We start from the raw sequence: 23,625 nt of genomic DNA on the forward strand, positions 1-23,625 counted from the left end.
ATTTTCTCAGTCAGTGCCTCCATTCTATTTCCGAGATTCTGGATCATCTTTACTATCATTACTCTGAATTCTTTTTCAGGTAGATTGCCTATTTCCTCTTCATTTATTTGGTCTTGTAGGTTTTTACCTTGCTCCTTCATCTGTGACATATTTTTTTGCTATCTAATTTTTTTTTGTTTTTTTTTTATGAGTGGATTGTGTTCCTGTCTTACTGGTTGTTTGGCCTGAGGCTTCCAACACTGGAGTTTGTAGGCTATTGGGTAGAGCTGGGTCTTGGTGCTGAGATGAGGAACTCCGTGAGACCTCCCTTGGATGAATATTCCCTGGTGTCTGAGGTTCTCTGTTAGTCCAGTGGTTCAGACTTGGACCTCCCACCACAGGAGCTTCGGCCTGACCCCAGGCTCATGAACTAAGATCCCGCAAGCCGCCTGGGGTGGCAAAAATAAATAAATAAAAAGAAAAAAAAAGCAATAACAAAGTAAAAAATAAAATTAGACTAGGAAACTAACAGATATGTTAGGAAGAATATAAAAATAAAATTACAGATGAATCAACAACTGGAAGGTACATCAGTACCACAATAGTAAAAAAAAGTGGAGGAGGGAAAAGAAAAATAAAGTGGGGGCAGGGAAGGCCTCGGCTGTGGAGGGCGGGGCCTAAGCAAGGGCAAGGTTTGGGTAGTGGGCAGGGCCAATGCTCTGGACCCATGGAGCTGGGAAAGGCCCTGGGGCCTGTTGGGGGTGGGGCTTAGGCTCAAGGAACAGAAGGGACCCAGGTTTGCCCCCCACTTCTGGTGTCAGAGGGTAGGGGACCTCACCTGGGAGCCCAGCAGGCTTCCTGGGCTCGCGTGGGTGGGGCAAACGCCCTCTTCTCCTCTCCTCTGGTCTGGGAGGGCCCCTCCCGCCTGCCTCTACTGATCTCCCTGGCCTCCCTCCTATGCCCCCAAGGACCGACGCAGCCTGGAAGGGGGTTTGGAGGGCGGTTACTGGCTTGGGAGCTCAGCAGGGTCCCCATGCCCGAGTGGGCGGGGCAATTGCCCTCCGCTCCTCTCCCGCTCCTCCTGGGTGGCTCCTCCCACCTGCCTCTCCTGATCTCCCCGGCCTCCCTCCTATGCCCCCAGCACTCACACAGCCTGAATGGGGCTTTGGAGGGTGGGTACCGGCTTGGGAGCTCAGCAGGCTCCCCTGCCCGAGTGGGCCAGGCAATCGCCCTCCGCTCCTCTCCCACCCTTCCCGGAGAGTCCCTCCTGCCTGCCTCTCCTGATCTCCCCGGCCTCAGGGGCATCAATCCTGTCTGACCTCCACTTCTCTGCCCTCAGCCCCCCTACGTCCTACTGGTTCACTTTGGGGTTCCTCCCGTCTCCTTGGGCATCAGAGTCCCCCACCAGCGGCGGGCAGGTGCCCTAGTTGTGGGGAGACGCTAACTCTGCGTCTTCCCACACTGCCCTCTTGACTCCTCCTTCCCTAACTATATTTTCATAGACAGCTTGGGGTAACATGTGAACTAAGAATATCTTTTCATGTTAATTTCATCTGAAAACAAAAATAGAAATGAATAAGTATATTACATAAATCCAGACTGATTTTTTGACTGTCTCTGTATTGACTTTATTTAAAAACATGGATGGTAACCTAACAGAATGTTAATAGGCAGAAACATTGAACTGGTGCCATTTTGGCAGTTCCAATGAAGAAACCAAGTGGTAATTAAGTTTTCCCCTTTCTTGTGGAACATGGTTATACAACAGTTACATTATTCTGCCAGCGAAGTAGCCCTAGGAGAATTAAAGCATCACTGGAAGCTGTACTGTAGTGTTGTCCATGGAAGTATTTCAGAACTTTCTACTAATCAAGCACAAATCCCCAACATGGGATTATTATTATTATTATTTTTAGCTCTTGAAAATTAAAAAGAAAAAGAAGAATCTGTGAAGGAAATGTTTTTCATCTATGGGTTAAGCAGTACTCAAGAGAAAGCTGTATCCTAAAGGGTGAGTGTTTTAGTCAGGATTCTTGGCTACCAGGGACTGAAACCCAGCTCAGACCAGTTTAAGCAAAAAAGGAGGTTTTGTGTGTTTTTACAAATCCTGGTGTAACTCACAGAACCAAAGGAAATGTTGTAGGAATGGGGCCCACTGGGAATTGGGCCCACGTCCTTGGAGCACATCAGTATCCCTAGTCTCTGCCTCCCATTTCTGCATCTGTCCACATGCCAGCTGTATTTTCTTAGACATCTCCATCAGGTGCTCCCTCTGTGGCCAGAGGGGTGGGTTTTGTGATTCACCGTCCGCAGCGTCCGCAGCAGGACCATGTGAAGTAGGGGGAGGAGCATTTTCCCAGAAGAAGGGGAGGGTGCTGTTTGGAAAGATGAAACACTTTGGGTAGGACACATTTAGCAAGAGGAAAAGAGACCTCAGGTCTGAAAGATCAACTGGATTGGGTTATGTTTTGACAACTTCCTAAAACTACATAGACTAGATATTCCTAGGGAATGTTAGAATCTTTTTAAAAGACGTGTACACACACACACACGTACTTACATATTTTGTACACATGTCCATGATATGTTAAATGAAAAAAAAACAGGTCATAAAATAGTGTATGACAGGTTCTATTTCCATAAAAACAAACCAGCCAGCTCCTGTATATGTATATATATGTTTGTGTATCTGTGTTTGAGTGAGAAGAAAGGTGTGGAAGGATACATTTGCTTGTTGGTTACATCAAGGAGTTGAGAATAGGAGTCGGGGCTGGGGGAGATGATCAGCTTTGCCTTTATATATCATGTATTGTGTCATTTCACTTAAAATAAGCTTGTATTATGCTCGTAATTTGAGAAACAACCAATTAAGGAAAAAGAAGAGGAGGCTATTCCGGCTGACCTCAGGAGCGTGGATGCAGGGATTGAATGTGATAGCTTGGGAGTCATGTCATTTTTTTTTTTTTTTTTTGGCCATGCCGCATGGCTTGCGGGATCTTAGTTCCCTGACCGCGGATTGAATCCGGGCTCTCGGCAGTGAGAGCGCGGAGTCCTAACCGCTGGACTGCGAGGGAATTCCCCGGGAGTCATGTTATCTTAGGCTGGCAGGCCAGGGCATTCCACTCTTCCCAGAGTCCCAGGACTGGGAAGCACGGCAGAGGATGTGGCAAACCAGACTGGAGCAGCAGCAAACTGGAGAGATCCACAGCACTGTTGTTCACCGAGTCTGTATCCCGTACAGAAAGCAGACCTGAGTGGATCAGACCTACCACCTCCCCTGATATGGCAAAATCTACTGGGCAGGGCCCTTCCTACCCAGCACACAGACGGCTGCTTCTGCTCATGGACTACCCCTGCTCCAGTCAGCCATGGCAAGAACAGCTGGGCTACTTTCGAACGAAGCACCTGATGTGAGCCACTTAGTTATGCGCAAAAGAAGAACTGATGGGCCCCTTCCATGGAAAAGAAGGCCAAACGGCTGGCCCTTTGAGCCTCATGGTCTGTTCGGTTTGGTTAAGAACTTCCAATGCCTGGCACCAACCTGCTACAGAGGCTCTTATCATAAGTAACACACCGTTAGGAATGTACATGGATGAGGATGTGTGTGAGGTCAAGGGGTCTCCCTGCCTGTTGTCACAGAGCCACCATAATGAATGTGGCCAAAGAGACACGGGCTGAGGTCCTGACGAGGGAATTGGTGATGTGCAATGTTGTAAGGTGCTGAAGATCAAGCAGACGACAGCAGCTGCCACTGCAGCCAGCCCTGCCATTTACTGGGTGCCTGTACTGTGCTGGGTGCACCACATACATCTTAGTGTGTAATGCTCAACGATTTGGGTGGCTGCTTTCAGTCAGAGTTGATAGTTGGGACTCAGTGTAAGTGACGTGCCTCAGGTCCCACTGCCAGTAAATGGCAGGTTTGGGTTAGGACATTTCCCCCCAAACCACACAGCCTCCCGAGGAGCGAGCCTTTGTTGCATTTCCCACTCACTAGCCAAAGGAGTTAGAGCAGCTCTGATTTTAGATGCGTGGTCTTCATTCTTGAGATGGAATTGTTCCATCAGAACTAAAACCTAATTAAAAAATAATAATGTGCAGAATGGAAGGACGATGTAAGGCAAGTGGCTTCTGCCACTGGGAGGGCCGTGCCTGTTCTCTTACTGCCACCTGCTAAGAGGGACTAGGGAGAGAACGGATCTGGGCACTGGGATTCGAGTGTGAATCCAGTTTGGGACACTAAATTGTAGGTGCTTATGGACTTGAGGCAGAGGTGGCCATGGGTGATACTCATTTGCATCTCAGAGGGTCTGAACAACACAGAAAGATGGAAGAAAACTCTAGGTGCACAATGAAAAAAAAAACACACAGAAATAATATGATCCCAGTTGTTAAAAATTGGATGTAAATTTACCAAATAACATTTATGTATGGCTATATGGTAGAATTAAAGGTATTTTATTTTCTTCTGAATATTTTTCTCTATGTACCAAAGCTATTTGTAGTGAACATGCATTATTTCAATAATCAGGGGAAAAAGTTATTTATAAAAGAAAATGAGACCTGTTTCTTTAGTGGAAAATGTTCCATCATGATATGGGCGGGTGATGAGGTAGTGCCAATAAGTGTGTCTGAGTGTCCATCACTATCCAAGATGTATGTGAACAGAAGCTCAGGTTCTCTGCATGATTACAAACAAACAAACACACAAACAAACAAACCCAGCTTGTGGCAGTTGACAGATCAAGAGCTTGATAGGAAGTAAGAAGGCCAGCTGTAAAGGGCTGTTTTCTAGAAATACTGGAGCCTCCTCAAGCCATCCTCATCCACAGGCAAGCTTCAGAAATATGGCTCTGGGAGAAGCTGTGTTTATGGCTTTGTGGCTGAAAATCAGCATTAGAGAAGGGTAGGAGTCTGAGTTTTCAAAGCAGGTGTCCTTCCTGGCAGTGGGTAGAGAGCCCGGCCTTCTGAGTCTGTCCCTTGATGCCACAGCTTGTGTTTCAAGCCATTGTTCCCATTCATGGCATGTAAGTTAGGTTGAGAGAACTTGCTATTGAAGCTGCCAGCTGAGCTGTGACTGGTCATCCATTTGCAGAAATGAGAGCCTATCCTGGTCTGAAGTAATTGCTTCTGGTGTGACCTAGCTAGGCTGCTTACTCTTGTTGGTCCATCGTTGCTTGGACTGTCAAATAAAGGAGTGGGGATGGAGGATATATTTCAAAAGCTTCTTCGAGCTCTGAGATCTTAGGATCCTCTGTTGTTTGGAAAATGGAAATATCTTATAGGAGGTGATTCAAAGTGGCTTATTGTACACTTGAAAAGTGGCTAGTGTGACTGAGGAACTGAATTTTAAATTTTAATTAATTTTAATTAATTTAAGTTTAAATTTATATAACCACATGTGGCTAGGAGCTACCCTATTGGACAGCACAACTCCTTAATTGGAAAATCTAGCATGAGGTGAGCATTTTGAATGCCTATATATATTTTTATATATACCTATTTTTGGAATTGAAAGAAACTTTTTATAATTTCAGAAAAACCCTTTGGGTTCATTACACACAATACAGACAAGAAGAAGAAGAAAGTAAAAAATAGTCACGAAAATACCTACTCAGTGATAACTGCTATTGGCACCTTGGTGTATAACCTTCTAAATTCTCTTCTGTGCTTACGTCTTAGGTAGCCAGCTGGCTTTCAACAGCATAGTTTGAAATCATCCAGGAAAGGGATAAGACATGTTAGAAGGAGAGAATGCCTGCTTATTTCCCAGAAGAGAATACTGATAAAGATTTTAGCAATCTGCCACGGCTGATGTTTCTTTTCTGGGTGCTAGGTTATCAATCCCATGGGATGGGATGCATTTGGATTACCTGCCGAAAATGCTGCGATCGAGAGGAATCTACATCCAGAAAGTTGGACACAGAGGTATGTGTTTACAGGCATATTCAAGCATTTGTATACAGAACCCTTAAACAATTTTTTTAAACCTGTGCACAAGAAATAGAAAGTAAAGCAAACAAAACATTGCAGTCTGCCAAGCAATAAACAGGATTGTCTGTATTTGGTGTTTGCCTTTTAGCACGCTGTATTCTTATCTAAGAAATAACAAAGAGGGTTTGGATATTCATTCATGTGTTCATTTTGATGCTTTGTTATTTACAGTTATTCTTCCTTTGAGTATTTACATTTGGAAGGAAAAAGGAGAAGGAAAGGGTGACATTTGTTAAATTTCTACAGTGCTCTTCATCTTCCTGACCATAGTTTGAGCCATATTCAAATTCCACATTATAATTTTCTCTGCAAATTCTGTTAATTTTTTGCCTTCACCATTTTGAAGCAAGAGGAACTTAGATATTCACCGAGGAAATATATGGCCAATTTATTCTGGGTGTGGCTTTCTCCAAGGAGGACATACTCCCAGTACCCCCTGTGCCTCAGGCTTCCATGTACTTGTGGGCCAGCAGTGCCCATCCCTCTCCCTCCTGGTAAAGCCTTGAGGGCCTTATACCAGAACCCAGCAGAATGTTCTGGGCTCACTCCAGCCCCTTTCACAAAGCCTTTCCTCACCCTACCCCTCAGAGGTAGAGAGGGCAGTTCAAAGTCTATCCCCATTGTCTTTCACCTCCCTTTGCTTTATCTTACCCAAGGCTACATTGTAAAAAGAAATATCTTCTGCACCATCTACTTTGTCTTTTTTCTTCCTAATCCCTAGTTTCCACTTTTCCAATTATGGTTAATTCTAGAGTAATGGGCGTGATGAAAAAAAGGAGGAAATAATGATTTAAATAAAATGAGTCAAATATGGTATAAATTTGATGTAAGCTAGGCCAGGGATTGGCAAATTCCATGGGCCAAATTTGGCCCTGCCTGATTTTGTAAATAAAGTTTTATTGGAACACAAGCCACACCCATTTGTTTATATATCGGTCATGGCTGCTTTCATGATACAATGGCAGAACTGAGTAGTTGTGACAGAGACCATATGGCTCACAGAGCTGAAAACATTTACCATCTGGCCCTTTACAGAAAGTTTGCCAACTCCTCCAAGGAGGAGTAGTAAGCATAGCAGTAAAGAAGATGGCCCCTGAATCAGGCCATATAGGTACAAATCCTGCCTTTCCTTCTTCCTAGCCATTCACCTTGAGCAAATTACCTAACCTCTCTGTGCCTCAGTTTATTTATCTGTAAAGGAGGGATAGTCATAGTTCCTACCTCTTATGAATGGATAAAGATTAAGCACTGTCTTAGTCAGCTGCTATAACAAAAATACCATAGTCTGGGTGGCTTATAAACAACAGAAATGTATTTCTCACAGTTCTAGAGGCTGGGAAGTCCGAGATCAAGGCACTTGCAGATTTGGTGTCTGGTGAGGACCAGCTTCTTGGTTCATAGACAGCTGTCTTCTCTCTGTGTCTTGACATGGTAGAAGGGGCAAGGTTGCTCTCTGGAGACTCTTTTATAAAGGCACTAATCTGGTTACCTCTCAAAGTACCTTTGGTTACCTCAAAATACCATCACGTTGGAGATAAGGTTTTAACATAACAATATGAGGGGGACACAAACATTCAGTCTGTTGTAAGCACTTTTCTGCAAAATGCTTAACACGAGGCTTGGAATTAAAATAAGCTATTGTTAGCTAATCAGAGATCACCTAGAGAACTTCTTCATGGTTTTTCATATTTTCAGTCTGCTTGAACTGAAAGGGGACACAGTAGAAATGAATTAGTCCTTTTTCTTTAAAAAGAAAAAAGAGGACCTAGAGATTATCATATTAACTGAAGTAAGTCAGACAGAGAAAGACAAATATCATATGATATCACTTACGTGTGGAATCTAAAAAAATGATACAAATGAACTTATTTACAAAACAGAAATAGACTCACAGACATAGAAAACAAATTTATGGTTACCAAAGGGGATAGTGGGGTGGAGCAGGGGGGAATAAATTAGGAGTTTGGGATTAACATATACATATTACTGTATATAAAATAGACAAACAACAAGGACCTATTGTATAGCACAGGGAACTATACTCTGTCTTGTAATAACCTATAATGGAAAATAATCTGAAAAATATATTTATATGTATATATGTATAACTGAATCACTTTACTATATATTTGAAACTAACACAACACCGTAAATTAAGTATATTTCAATTAAAGTTAAAATTTTTTTAATTTAAAAAATTTAAATAGAAAAAAGTAAATAATATTTTCTTATTTCATATTATATTAAAGTTGATTAATTTACTTCTCTCCTCTTTTCCAATTGTTGGAGAGTTTTCGGTCTTAGGTTTTGATTGACAGAGCACTGTATGGCTCCTCTTGGATTCCCGCAATTTGTATGTTAAGATTTTTCTTTTCAGTCGCTTTTAAATTTGTAAATGCTTGGCTTAAATTTGTGCAGAATACAGGCATATGGATGGGCCAGGAGTGCACAAATCAGAAGGGTTGCCTTCCTGAATGGCCAGGGAAAGGGTTAGTCCCCAGGACCAAAGACTATCATGGTTTTTAGTGGATTTTGCACAGGTCCAAATAATAGATGTCTTCTACTAGGCAGATATTTTCACTGATTCTTAGTAATTAATTTTTTCGCCAGGGCGAAACAACACTTAAAGCCCTTTGGAATAATCTAGACTTTTCCAGTTTCCTTTTCATATTCTCAAAGTGTAGTTTGTTTATGGCTTTTCCTGTTTCTAAAATCCAAACTCTTTTCCCTTTGTTTTGCAGTAATATTAGACACATGAGGAAACAACTTGATCGACTGGGCCTGTGTTTCAGCTGGGATAGGGTAAGTCACATTTTTCCTGGAAGGTCTTTATTTTAACCAAGGTCCTGATTGAATGCGGGATTGTGCACATTTACTTTATCTTCCTTCTCTTCAGGTTGGGAGGAAGGAGGAAAAGAAGGGTGGCAGAAAGCAGGAGGGAAGGATTAGCACTCCACAAATAAAAAAGTATCCCCAGTGGATAATTTGCCTGCAAACAAGTAATTTTCTGTGGGATTAAGCTAAGAGAGTTAACTTCTTATTTAACTTCACAGTTGGCTATTATTTATGTGTGGCAAAAGCTTTGCACAAGGATTTCTCGTGTTCTCAGCAATAGTTTAAAAAGACTATTGGAATCTATGTAAAAGTGATTAAATATCAACCTATGTGGTCCCTTTAGGTGATTAGGTGTAGGTTGATGGATCATTTATCTCTTTTGTTCCATGTTTGGAATTGAGGCATATAACAAATAGCCTTTTGGTATAAAATGTTTTCAAACTGTGTATTAAACCACTGGAGAATTCCAGACCTGGGTGGAGCTCAGTGAAGACCACCTGGGTGTTAGGAACACCCGCACTAAATATGGCTGAGCCCTTTAAAGCTCTGGCCAAAGACCACCCCTTAGACATTAATGAGTGGTCTGTTAGGTAAGATGAACTCTTGCTTGTCCTCTCCACAAACCAATGTCGTGATCTCTCTTAGCATCCCATTAATTCCACAAAATGCTTTTCATTGCTGGGTCTGTCAAGTTCAAGTTCACATCCTTTTACTCATGCGAAGCACCTGGAACAAACCCAAATGTAATCACCTTCTCCTCCTCCCCCATAATTTCTTAAATGATTGCAATTTGATGAGTACAGTAAAAAAGAGTGAAAATCAAACACGTTTAAACAGTCCCTGCTTTTTTCTTTTTTTCTATTTTTTCTTCTTTAGCTTCTTTAGATAAGGTCATGGGTTGAATCAAGTTCTTATTGTAGCACTGATGCCATTTTTATCACTAACTTGCAAGGTCACCAGGGTTTCATTTGGTAGAGGTGTGAAAAAGTCCTGGTGCCTGAGTCAAGTTGTCCTGAGGTGCCAGTGGGGAAGTGCTGATGGAGAATGAAATGCATTCTAATGTGGAGAGAACTGAGTAATGCCCTCAGCTCTCCAGAGATGCGTTGGTAAATTCCTTGAGAGCAGAGATGGGCTTGTTAACCCTCTAGGATGAGAACTAGCCTAGTCCTACGCAGGGACAGCAACCATAAATAGTTCAAAAATTAATGGATTGTTTTCCTGGTTATCATAGAAGATTAGAAAATACAGAAAAGTATAAGGAAGAACATAATGTGGTTAATGTGGTTAACCACAATGTGGTTAATTTAAGGTCCTTGTATGGTTCCTTGTAGTCTTTTATTCTGGAATATTATATAATTTACTTTTGCAAAAAAGAATTCATAATTTGTGTTTTTTATTTTGCTTTTTTTTACCTGCTATTCATGAACATTTTCCCAGTTTATTAAATATTCTTTGGAAAAAGTGACTTTTTATAGCTGTATAGTTTTCCATCCTATGAATGTATCATAATTTATGTAACCTACCCCTTATTATCATACGTTTAGATAGATTCTAATGTTTCTCTGTTATAAATATAGGTTCTCAATCCCTCTTGTAAAAATCTGAAGTCCAGAAAGCTGTAAACACGATAAGTTTTTCCATAACTCATTTGACTGCAAAACCTGACCTGAACTGATGTTTATCTCACTTAGAATGAATATTCATATATTTTACTCAACGAATAGTGATGTAATTGATTACCAGGTGCTTTCCCAGACCTAGTTAGGTAAATATACTGTTACCTTTTCGTATCCAAAAAGGTCTTAGTTCTGAAGCACCACAGTTGGACCACAAGCATTTCAGATAAGGGATTTTGAACCTGTTAGTGCAGGATTGTAGATAAATATCATCACCCCTGCTGTCAGTGTCTAATAGTTACTGAACAGTTCCCATGGGCCAGGCACCCGTAATTCTCTCTTCAGATCTCCAGAAAGCTCTAAAATGTGGGTGATTTTATTGACATCATTTTATTGCTGGTCACCCAAGTGGCAGGGCTGGGCTAATCCACTGGCCAATTTATGACTGCTGTGCTCACCTCCCGCACTTGGAGCAGATACTTTAGTACACATATTTTATTTCCTTAATATGACTTCTCAAAAAACCATGAGCAAGTTTAAAGTTTACAGTACTTGAATTTAAAGATACTTAAAGGTATAATTTGCTTATGTTACTTTGCTATTGCCAAATTATCCTCCATAAAGGTTATACATATTTATACTCCCAAGTTATTATATAGTTGTTTTCACCTGTACTTCTTTTGTTGTTAGTGATGAGTTTTTCCGTGCTTTTAATGAATGTTTGAATTTGGGGAGGGAGGGTGTGTGTGAATAATCTAATCATGTCTTTTGCCCATATGGTTAGAGGGTGTTTGTCCTTTTCTTAATGATTTTCATTTTGTTACAAATATTTTCCCTCAATTTATCATTTGCCTTGCATTTTGTTTGTAGTGGGATTATTGTTAGCACACAAATATGTACTTGGAAAGGCCTTTCAGGTAAATACATTTTTATTCTCAATCTTGTGTTTAATTTTGCATTTAACTCAACTGGAATTATTTTAGTATATGATATAAGATAAGGAATTCCTCCTTTTTCTGAATAACCAATTGTTTGTCTTTGATTTTCAAACATTCTTTTCCTCATTATTTAAAAGGCTACCTTTATTATAACCATCTTCTTTTACACTTATTATACAGTAAGTTCTGTTTCTGTTCATTTGATCCATTTATTACTATGTCATTACTAAGCTATTTTTAGTTACAGTTGCTTTATAATTGGCTCTAATACCAGGTAACAGAAGTTTCTTCTTATTGTCTGATACTGACAGTGCCATCCCTACTATCTTGTGTTTCTGTTTCCTTGATATATTTTGCCCATTTGAAAAAAATTTTATCCTTTATTTGTTGAATTCTTTTGGTGCATCACTTGTGGGTACAATTAATTAAAAAAATTAAAAGATGGACAAAGCATATGGGGGAAACCTTCTTTTGGCTAATCTAGAGTCTTTGTCTTTAACAGGGAAGTGTAAGCTATTTGTATTTGTTTTTATAACTAGTATAGCAATTCTTTATTGTGCTAAAAGATAGCTGTAAGGGTCTTAAACCACGTGTTTAGTATCAACATAAAAAATAAAACAGAACGTATGTTTTTGCCTCCCATGTATCAATAAGGTAAGGAGATTAGCTGGCAGCATTGGGTCTTCATTGCTGCGCATGGGCTTTCTCTAGTTGCAGCGAGCAGGGGCTACTCTTTGTTGTGGTGAGTGGGCTTCTCATTGTAGTGGTTTCTCTTGTTGCGGAGAACGGGCTCTAGGTGCATGGGCTTCAGTAGTTGCAGCACGTGGCCTCAGTAGTTGTGGCTCGTGAGCTCTAGAGCGCAGGCTCGGTAGTTGTGGCACATGGGCTTAGTTGCTCTGCGGCATGTGGGATCTTCCTGGATCAGGGACCGAACCCATGTCCCTTGCATTGGCAGATGGATTCTTAACCACTGTGCCACCAGGGAAGTCCCACACTTTCCACTTTCTAAATCTATTTTCCAGAGGTTTTTTTGGGTATGTTCTGAGATTTTAGGCCTAATTTCTTCTTCTTCTTCTTCTTCTTTTTTTAAATTAATTAATTAATTTATTTATTTATTTTTGGCTGTGTTGGGTCTTCGTTTCTGTGCGAGGGGTTTCTCTGGTTGCAGCAAGCGGGGGCCACTCTTCATGGCGGTGCGCGGGCCTCTCATTATCGCAGCCTCTCTTGTTGCGGAGCACAGGCTCCAGACGTGCAGGCTCAGTAGTTGTGGCTCACGGGCCTAGTTGCTCCGCGGCATGTGGGATCTTCCCAGACCAGGGCTCGAACCCGTGTCCCCTGCATTGGCAGGCAGATTCTCAACCACTGCGCCACCAGGGAAGCCCCCTAATTTCTTCTTATTGTAATTTTTCTTATCATGTATCATTTCTTAAATATAAACATAGATCTTTGCTTTTGGTTTTAGAATCATTTTCATAGCAAATTACTCAAACTGAATGCTCCTTAACTAGTTTCAGTGCTCATCAGTAGACCTTATAGAGCATGATTGCCCACTTTCACAATTTAGATTCATGAAAGAAAATGTTTAGATATTTTAGCTCTTGCTTTGAATCTTCCGATATTACATGTTATTTTCATAATGGAGAATGACTTTTCGTTGCTTTCACCTATGACCAGCAACTTACTGGGGTATGAAATTCTCTTTTCTTTCAAATCTCTTTAGTAGACCTTGATCCTTGATTTACTGTCTTAACAAAAAAAACAAATTATAGACTCACAGGAATTTGCCAAGATAGTATAGACAGATCCTATGGACCCTTCATCCAGCTTCCCCCAATGATAACATTTTATACAACTACAATATAATATCAAAACCAGGAAATTAACATTGGCACAATACTATTAACTGGAGTACAAATTTTATTCAGATTTCACCAGTTTTTATATGTACACACAGTGTGTGTGTGTGTGTGTGTGTGTGTGTGTGTGTGTGTATAGGAGTAGTAGTAGTAATTCTGTACAATTTAATCACATGTGTAGATTTATGGAATGACCACCCTCTGGCCCATTGGCCTCTGATGGAGAAGTCTGAGGCCAGCCCAGATCATCTCTTTGTAATACAGTGATCTTTCTACCCTCGTTTTGATGCTTGTTGGACTCCTGTCTCTGCCTTTTCCATTTAAAATTTTCATCAGAGTGTAGCTCAGTGTCCATCCTTTCACTTTAATTTTGCCTGGTGCTTGGTGACCATTTTTGATCTGCAGTGTAGGTATTTCCTCCTGTTGGTTTTCTAGACTCTCTTTCTCAAGAACACTGATTTTGAGTGTGTGCTCTGTTCACTGTCCTCCATTGTTTTCACCATCTTTCTCATGATTTTGGTCCCTTTGTTCTTCTCTACCTTTTGGGAGAACTTCTCATGTTTGCTTTCCACATCACTGATTCAGTTTCTATTGAATCAGGGCTGCTTTGTATGGTTTCTAATGCAGATAGTAATGCTATTGTATTTTTAGATTGATTCTTAGTGTTCCTCATCTCATTCAGTTTGCATTTTCTTTCTCAAGCCTCTTGGCCAACTGCTTTTTTTTTCTTCTTATTTTGCTATCTTATCTCATTTCACAGACTGTGTATGTTCAAAAATTTTCTTGAGAATACAAGGTGATGCTCTTGAAAAATTATTTTTGCTTCTTGTAATAAATCTTTTTACAAGTTTGAAATGCTGTGCTCTTCTTGTTTGTTTCAGAATCTTTTCATAGACACCTTGTGGATTTTTCCCCCATTTCCTGAGTGAGGTGGACTAGTGTATCAGTTTAGGGATCCATCAGCATGAGGGGAGCGGAGTGGAAGCTCTGTCATACTCTCTGCCTCATTCATTTCTGTCCAGGTTCGGGGAACCCATAGCTCCTGGGGCATCTTTCTCTTTGCTCTGATCTTTACCCGGGTGTGAGTTGTGGTATCACAGATGCCCCTGTGACACCCTGCCTGCTTCAAATGCTTCTGAGGCACCACAGACAGGGGTGTCCAGTTGGTGGGCTTTCTACCTGCTCCGTAGCCCACTCTCCCCTCTGGATTTGCCGTTTCAAGTAAGGGGTGCCAGAGCCCTGCTTCTCAAGAACCCAGTCTGTCCTTAAGAGGGAGAGATGCTATTTGGCTTATGGTATTTTTCTTCAACCTAGTCCCCATCTGCCAAAATTCCTTGACATTTCTGGCATGTCAGTGGCACCTCTGTTATTTCCTGTATTGGTGCAGTCCCCTCGGCCCCCATCTTTATATTCTCTTGGTCATTTTAATGGGAGTAATGGAAACAAGTTTAGATACATGTGTTCTTGATGCCCTTTTTCCCAGAAATCCACAGTGCTTTTTAATGAAACCTTTACAATCTGATTGGTCATATAGAGCAGCAGAGTGAGGAGGTAGAGGAATAGTTTATTTAATTGACGAGGCAGATCTGTACTCTTTGCAAATAACAATTCTAAAGTCCCATAAAAACTGGATAATTAAGCAGATGGGTATCTGACAGTTAACAGAATATTTAAAAAATGAGATGGCTCAGAAACGTTATCTTCCTCCCCCAGGTGAAGAAAGCTAACTTGAAAACGTGGCTCATGGCCTCATTCTTCCTGTCTTTGCCTGGATGGGAATCCCTGTAGGAATGGTCCAGCTCTGGAGCTGCATTCTCATCTTTCTTACAGAAAATGCTTAATTCTCTGAATTAAAAGGAAAAAAGTATACATTTCTTGAATTAATGGTGAGCCAGAATGATAATCAAATGATGTCTTTTAGCTCAGCACTGTGTTTCACTTTTTCAGATGTTATTCCGCAAATAGTTTGTATCGTCTCGATTTGGAAAGTAAGAAACTGAAAGCTGAATTTGAATAGTTGAACATCTACTAAGGGAAGAGTGAAGAGGAGATAAAATTCCAAACTGTGCAATGAGAGAGATCAGACGTGGTTTTTTGTGGAGCATTTACTTTGTGGAATAATTGGCAGCCTTTCTGGAGAGGGTGTGACCCTGCATTCTGCTCTCATGGGTTCAGGTTATGGCCTTGGTGATCATGCACTGGTCCTAGGGGATGGCCCTGTGAGTTCCTTGTGACAGTGACATAGTTAGCTTCTAAGTTGTGTGGTATGGCCCACTGAGGCAAGTGTGTCTCTGACTTTGATCTCTACCGTCTCACCAGTGCTCTGGTGCCTGAGCTGGTTCTGGACCAGGCCTTGGCTGTGTTTTGATTGGCATAGACTCTGGGGCTTGATTTTTATCAGGAGTCATCTGGATAATTATTTGGGGACCAGTTCCCTAGGAGTTCCCTTCAAAACCAGACAAGTATACGAAAGGAAAAAAACATCCAAACCAGATAGGATTCAAAGTAATGCCTGTGGAATCTGCGAGAGCAGGGCTTTATTAGCTGTTTATGGTGCTTGCTGAGCAATCCCCAAACACTCATACGCCAATGTAAAATCAAAACAAAACAGGAACATAGGACTGGGCATAAATGATGTTTGGATTAACTTTTCTTGTCTCCTTTACTAGAGTAATCAAGAGTTGACTCTGCTGAGTTTCTTTACTATGGAGATCTTATGAACTTTTATTTGCACTCATTTTCACTGGATTTTAAATTCCTGTGTTTGATTTCCTTCTCGTGTTTCTCCATTCTGCCTTCTCTACATGTTGGTGCCCAGTAATAAGACTGATGGCTTTGCCCATCAGTCCCCTTGGGGCCAGGCAAACACACGAATTACTGCCCCCAAGACAATCATCCATTGAAACGAACTCAGTGTTCCCCCCACCATGTTCCCCAAAGGCTGAGTGGGCTAAGGTGGATGTGTAGTGTGATTATCCTGGAGCAGTGGAAGAGGCACATCAGAACTGGGCTCCATCAGAATTTTTACTGGGACAGGCTTTTATGATGTCGAGCTTTTCCAAGTTTTATCCATCAATGCTGCACAGCCTACATAAATTAAGGGGGCTGCTGAGGCATTTGTGGCATCTCCACCATGTGCAGATGGTGCTTTGCTTCTATTTGCATCTCTGCTTCTATTTCTCTCTCTCTCTTTCTCCCTCTTTCTTCCTTTTCACTGTCCTCTTTCCATTCCCTTATTCTCATCCATTTTCCTTGACTCACCTTCCTTCCTTCCCTCCTTCCTTCCTTCTTCACAATTCCATTATCACACCTAAAACAATTAATGATAATACCATAAAATCATGGAATACCAGTCATTTTGCAGATTTCACTGGTTGTCTTATCAGTATTTCTTATTCCGTGGGTTTGTTTGCCTGCACTTCTGCTGGCCTTTTCTTCCCCACCCTCATGTCATAATCATGGTTTGGAACCAGTACTCTCTTTTCATCCAAAACACACACCCTTTGGACCATACCTGCATGAGTTTATTTTCAAAGACAGCATGATTTGTATGATTACAAAGTGAAAATTATTATTGCTTCAAGACCCTTACTACCTCGGAATTTTATTTACATAGAAGACTAGACATTCGAAAGGAAGGATTAAACTCCAAGAAATAATGAGGGTTCCAGGATAATAGAAAGATATATTTTTAACGGTTTTTATTTTAAAAGAATTTAAAGAATAGCCTAAAACAAAAAGAATTTAGGGCAAGTGATTGCCTGAAAACCTGGTTGGGAAGATTCCTGTTGTCAGAGCTCGGGGTTGTGGTTGCCTTGACAACGTGTAACAGGCCCTCGAAGTGTTTGACTCTCTGAGTCCTCTTTCAAGTCCTTACAGAGGTGAAGCAGTTGGTCTGGTAGATCTCTGACTCTAGATTACTTTCTGTCTCTCAGAATCAGAAAATTAACCTTTTTCCAGAGGTTTTTCTTTTGGTTGGGAGGGAAGAGGCAATACCTTTGTTTTAACTGAAATGAATTGGCAGCATATCTCTAGTGCTTTCATTTCAGGGAAGGTTGGTGCTGGTGCATAAGGGTTAGTGTTCAGAATTGTCATCATCTCGAGGCTGGGAACCACGTCTCATAATGAATACCTAGCACACATGCAGCTGACCTCATGCACAGCTGTGACAGCTCAGTCCTTACCAGCCTAAAACTTGGAGGGAAGTTTTTCATTGCCTCAGACAGGATAGTGTTCTTGGACTCTTCAGCCCTAACTAAAGAAGGAGGTCTCCTGGGGCCGCTCAGCAAATGTGGCTATGCAAGGAAGTAGTTTGTTTTATCCTCATCCCCAGTGGTGGTCATGAGCCCTATCAAGGATGTACACTCTGGCTAATGGGAATAGAATTTACCAATTTAATGCTTGTTAAATGCTTCTAGGAGATTGGATCTTGGATGCTCATTCCAGAGGCTTGGGTTTTGGTGATAGGCTTTACCATTCACACATGGTGGGCATGATCTATTGCCCCTCTGAGCCTCAAGTTCTTATGGTTGTTAAAGAGATTAGATCACTCTTCAAATACTGTAGAAAATAAGAGTACAAAACCTCTTTCCCCATGGCTGAATCAGGTCTCCAGGTCAGTTTTGCATAATGGCCAGTACAACCTTTGACAGAACAGGTGCCTGTAGGTGTACAATGCAAGGTGCTCTAAGCGTGTGGTTCAAGATCACAAGGTCTTGAAGATGAAGTTGTTACTCCATGAAAATAACAAGGATAATTTATGTGTGTGCTTATACCAGTGGTTCTCAAACATTGGCGAGCATCAGAATCACCAAGAGGGCTTATTAAACCACAGATTTCTGGGCCCCACCCCCAGAGTTTCTGATGCAGAAGGTCTGTGGTTTTGTTTTTCTATTCAGAAAAAAAGGATCTTAGGAATGATCGTGCTCCCAAACCTTATTAGGTAGGAATCATAAGAAGACCTACCATCAATTTTTTCTGACATGTGGTAGAGCGTAAATGAATAATAAAAACAAAATTTTAAGAAATAGGCAATGTTTTTGAAAATACAAGATTATTTTTATAACTTCTTTCACTGTGAAATATTAGACGTGGATAGACTAAAGCAAAAGCATATATGTAAAGCTTAACGCATTATTGGAATGTACAGCTACCACCTAGGTTAAGAAACAGAACTTTGCAGCACCCAGCAGTTCTCTGTGTGCCCTTTTCCAATCACAACTCCATATCTCCCCACTACCACTATCATAGGGAATCTCTGTTCTGACATTTATGATAATCACTGCCTTGTTTTCAGTTTTACCACCTACATATAGTTTTCATAGTTACATAAATGAACTCACATAGTATGTGTTCTTTTGCGTCTAGCTTCTTTAACTCAACATTATGATCAGAGAATATTCTCTGCATGATTTTCTGGAGGAAGAACATTCCTGTGTGTCTCCTGTACTCTCAGTACTCTACTACAGCACCTTCACTTCTGACACCAGATGTGTGTCCTACAATTTAACTCAATTCTGATACAATCTACATGGAGATGGTGTCAGATCCCACAGGTTAAAGGCTTAGCCCTACAGGACTTTCCCCCTCCCCCACTTCTTATGCCAATTACAAGTCCAGGTTGTTACCTGTGCTTCTGACCAACTGCCTATAAGTCAGAGGTTCCCACAACCCTTCCTTGATTAATTTGCTAGCAAGAATTCATGAATTTCACAGAATTCAGGAAAGCAGTCTACTTACTAGATTAGTGATTTATTACAAAGGACATCAAAGGATACAGATGAACATCCAGATGACGAAGTATATAGGATGAGGTCCAGGAGGGTCTCAAGCACAGAATCTTCTGTCCCAGTGGAACTGGGATGGGCCACCCTTCCTGCAAGTTATCATCCAGAGGCTCATCAAATCTTACTGTTCAAGAGTTTTTATAGAGCAGGGATGGACTCCCTGACTCTCCGTTTGAACTTCTCTGTCACTGTCCCATCAGGGAGAGGGAGGGGCACCTCATTACTGCTGGTTGGAGTAGAAGTCCAGACCCCACCCCTGTGGTCTCCAGTGACACCGCCAAGGGTTTTTTTTTCCTAAGTTAACTTGCATTTTATTTTATTTTTATTGAAGTATAGTGGATTTATAATGTTGTGTTAGTTTCTGCTGTACAGCAAAGTGATTCAGTTATACATATTTACATTCTTTTTTTATATATATATTCTTTTCCATTACAGTTTATCATAGGGTATTCAATATAGTTCTTTGTGCTATACAGTAGGACCTTGTTGTTTATCCGTTCTGTATATAAAAGCTTAGTGCCCAGCAGGGGTAGGAGAGTCCCGGCTTTCCACTCAACCTCCTCTGATGCCACACTGACGCAGAGAGAGATTGGGCTGCCTTTTTATTGCCTCCCAAGGTTGTAAGTCTAGACTCTCCACTGAGCCCTTGCTGGCGAGGATAGGACTGTCATTTTTTTTTCTGTGGTGTTGACTAAGGTAGAGCAATTATTGTCTAAATTTTCTCTCTTGCTAGGCTGTCCCTTTCCTGGTACTCTGGCTAAAGAGAGCAGGCTTTTCTTTTTTCTTTTTTCTTCTTTTTAATTTTTTGTCTGTACTCCTTGGCATTTCTGGATTACTGGCTTCATTAGCTCCAATTCTGGGACTTATGAGAAAATCCGTGGAACTCACCACTGTGTCACTCCTCAGGTGCTGAGGTCTCTGATTAGTCTACCTTCTCTTCTCAATTTATTGGACTCTATGTTTGTTTTATACATATATATAATATTCAAGGTTTTTAGTTGTACTTAGTGGAAAGAACAGGGAAAAGTACACGTATTCCATCTTCTCAGAAGAAGACAGCATATATAGTTTTAAATCCCTCCTTCTTCCTGTGAGATTCTGATCTGCACTTCCCTGCCCATAATCTTTCCCTTAAACATCATTGGACTAAAAGATCTTCAAAATAATTTTCTATACTATTTTCTAAGTTTATAGTTTTATTTCTTGCTCTGTGTCACATAGGAAATCTTTTAAGCTGTGATGGGTTTCTACTACTCGTTGCTTATGGCGCTCGCAGGCAGCAGAGCAGCTCATTTTGGGCACTGCTGTCGCTTTTGCATCCTAGGAATTGATGAATTGATATTTCCTCTTCCTCTGGATCCATGCCCGTATCTAACAAATAGCCTTCACATTATTCAGGAAACCTAGAGAACTCACATCTCAAAAATATCTTTCAGATGACTCTGCCCTGTTGATCCTGAAACTTTCAAGTATGTTGCAGATAAAATTAATGTTCTTTTCCTTCCAGAAAAATGGAACAGTTGTAAAGAGCTGGTTTGGCATGGATAGTTGAAATACTGGCATCTCCCCAAATAGACCGATAACAAACTGCAACTCAAACCCATTCATCTTATCTGTAGTTTAATGGAGGGTTTTCGTTCCCAACTGTCTAGTTAGAAAAGCTGTCTGTATTGTTTGACTGCCTTGATGAAATTCTTGTCAGCTGGCAAAGAACAGTTACCAGGAAATTAGGCAAATTGTTGCTTCTTGTCCGATTATGGATAGTTTACAGAATCTTGTGCAGTTTGTAGCAGGAGGCAGCTTTCAGGTTACCATAAAAATGACAATGCTCAAAAAATAATGGTCAAGGGACTTCCCTGGTGGTACAGTGGTAAAGAATCAGCCTTCCAATGCAGGGGACACGGGTTCGATCCCTGGTTGGGGAACTAAGATCCCACATGCCTCGGGGCAATTAAGCCCACACGCCACAACTACTGAGCTTGCGCGCTTCAACTAGAGAGCCCACGTGCTGCAACTTTAGAGCCCACACGCTCTGAAGCCCGCGTACCACAACTAGAGAGAAGCCCATGTGCTGCAAACGAAAGATCCCTCATGCCTCAACAAAGATCCTGCCTGCTGCAACTGAGACCCAATGATGCCAAAAAAAAAAAAAAAATACATAATGTTCAAGAAAATAGCAAAAGAGGAGCTTACTGATGAGTCTGATTTCAGTTCAGAAAGCGTCAGTTGTCTTCAGAACTGCAAAGACCATGATTTCCCTTCACTTAATACTCATTCTCTAAATTGGCTTCAAGAGCACGTAGAACATGAACTTTTCAAATTACTTGAAAATTTAGCTGTAGCCCTAGATTTGAAAAACAAGACCTTTAAGAATAAAATACGTGCTCTATAAAAGCAGAGTGTCTAGCATTTGTCATTTTCAATTTTCATTAAATGCTCATTTTCAGTCTAAAGTTAGTCCTGAGATGAAGAAACATAATTATATAAAAATGAGTTCTTAGACAAATGTTTAGGTTCATGATTAATTAATTACCCTGATATTAACACCTGTTCCCTCAGTTCTGCAGAAAGGAGGAGAACAGGGAAGGTAAAGGAGGCCAGAGGGAGAAACTCAGCCAAGATGGAATTAGACAGATGGTTGAAGGAAGAGGGATGAGAAGATAAAGCCAAGATGAAGCGGACAGTGAGGCTGAAGAAGCCTGGGCAGTGGCAGTCATGGGGGGTAACAAATAGTTTAGGAGGGAGGAAGCAGTGGCCGTGTGGTCTAGAACAGGGACCACTGGCTGGGCCTGTAGATGACAAAGAGTTGTTGGGAAAGATGCAAATGCAATGGAATAAAGCAGAACCAGAGAGGTAGGAGTGATGGGTCTAGGGCCTGGAATGCCTGTAGGAGGTAAGGTGGGTGATGGATTGCCTCTCTTTTCTCTCAGAGACAAATGGGAGTGAAGGGGATAGGAATGGGGCTGACAGTTCAGAGAAACTGCTTAAGGGAGGAGAGACTGTGAAAAGGCTTAATGTATAGGTAGATGGCCTGAATCTTCATGCCCCCTGACCCAATGCCCATATGTTGTTGGTACTCAATAAATCTCTGTGGAATAATTCAATGAGTGAATGAACAAACAGAGCCCTGAATTGGATGGAAATTCCCTTCTTTTTGTTCTCTGTACCTCCATTTTCTATCATGATGGCCAGTTATTGAGTCTCTCAGGATAAGGACTCGGTAATGTAGACTCTTGGTGAGTGTTTTCTCATTGGTGGATTAAATGGGGAAAAACACAGAATTCTGAACCAGTGTTATACCAGGGAGCTGAGAAACTGATCTCAAGTGTGTCTCCTTTTGAAAAGCCATTTGTTTTTGATGTTGTAGAAGTTGCTAATGGAGGTAAACGTGGTTCTTCGTTTGCCTTTAGAGGTTCAAAGGTTCTGCAGACAGGTTTCTTAGAACACTGGGTTCAGTGTGAATTGGAGTGACATTTCTCATGTGAACCCCTGCTTGACAACATTTAATGTGAATAAGCCAGACTAGTTCCAAGAACAAAGGCATTCTATTGATACTTTTTTAGAAAACCTGTTATATTTAAGAAAACTTGCAAGGGTTCTGTCTCAAAGCTTTAATTTGTTTTTTAAATATAATGACACTTGACATCCTGAATTTTGTTGTATTTGTTGCTTTAATGAAGATTTATTGAGCAGCTGCTATGCATAAATACTGGGCCAGACAGTGTTGGAAAGGCAGGCTGACCCTCTCCAGATTCCTTGATCCTCACAACAGCATCCCAGTTTCCAGAGGAGGAAAGTGAGGCCCAGAGAGATGAGTCATTTGTCCAGGGTTACCAGTGAGTCCACAGCAGACCCACAGACTGAGTCCAGTGCTCAGACCCTGGTCTTCAGCCTGCCTGCCCTTCACTCCTTCCATCCACTGCCCTTCACCTGCCTCCAGGAGCTGACAGCCTGTTTAGGAAGGTGAACAAAATTTGGGGACTTAAATAATGGGCCAAAAAGTTTGGGTCCTAAAAGATGGAGATGTACTTGGCATTTAAGACTCAGCCAGGCAGGAGCTTGTGACCAAGATGGCAGAGTAGAAGGACGTGCTCTCACTCCCTCTTGTGAGAACACCAGAATCACAACTAGCTGCTGGACAATCATCGACAGGAAGACACTGTAACTCACCAAAAAAGATACCCCACATCCAAAAACAAAGGAGAAGCCACAATGAGACGGTAGGAGGGGCACAATCACAGTAAAATCAAATCCCATAACTGCTGGGTGGGTGACTCACAGACTGGAGAACACTTATACCACAGAAGTCCACCCACTGGAGTGAAGATTCTGAGCCCCACGTCAGGCTTCCCAACCTGGGGGTCTGGCAACGGGAGGAGGAATTCCTAGAGAATCAGACTTTGAAGGCTAGTGGGATTTGATTGCAAGACTTCGACAGGACTGGGAAAAAGAGAGACTCCACTCTTGGAGGGCACACACAAAGTAGTGTGCGCATCGGGACTCAGGGGAAGGAGCAGTGACCTCAGGGGAGACTGAACCAGACCTACCTGCTAGTGTTGGAGGGTCTCCTGCAGAGGCGGGGGGTGGCTGTGGCTCACCGTGGAGACAAGGACACAGGCAGCAG

At 41.6% G+C, this 23,625-nt stretch overlaps 1 protein-coding gene across 5 annotated transcripts in view; it reads left to right on the top strand.

The window, feature by feature from the left end:
* LARS2 (leucyl-tRNA synthetase 2, mitochondrial) overlaps positions 1-23,625 on the top strand; it is a 158,164-nt gene that overhangs the window by 25,412 nt on the left and 109,127 nt on the right. For all 5 annotated transcript variants that reach the window (XM_036870000.1, XM_036870002.1, XM_036870003.1 and 2 more), the window contains exons 4-5: positions 5,813-5,904; positions 8,712-8,772. In XM_036870000.1, coding sequence (XP_036725895.1) covers positions 5,813-5,904; positions 8,712-8,772 — 153 coding nt within the window. The remainder of the gene's footprint in view (positions 1-5,812; positions 5,905-8,711; positions 8,773-23,625) is intronic.

Source organism: Balaenoptera musculus, chromosome 11, assembly GCF_009873245.2.
Source record: "Balaenoptera musculus isolate JJ_BM4_2016_0621 chromosome 11, mBalMus1.pri.v3, whole genome shotgun sequence".
NCBI lineage: Eukaryota > Metazoa > Chordata > Mammalia > Artiodactyla > Balaenopteridae > Balaenoptera > Balaenoptera musculus.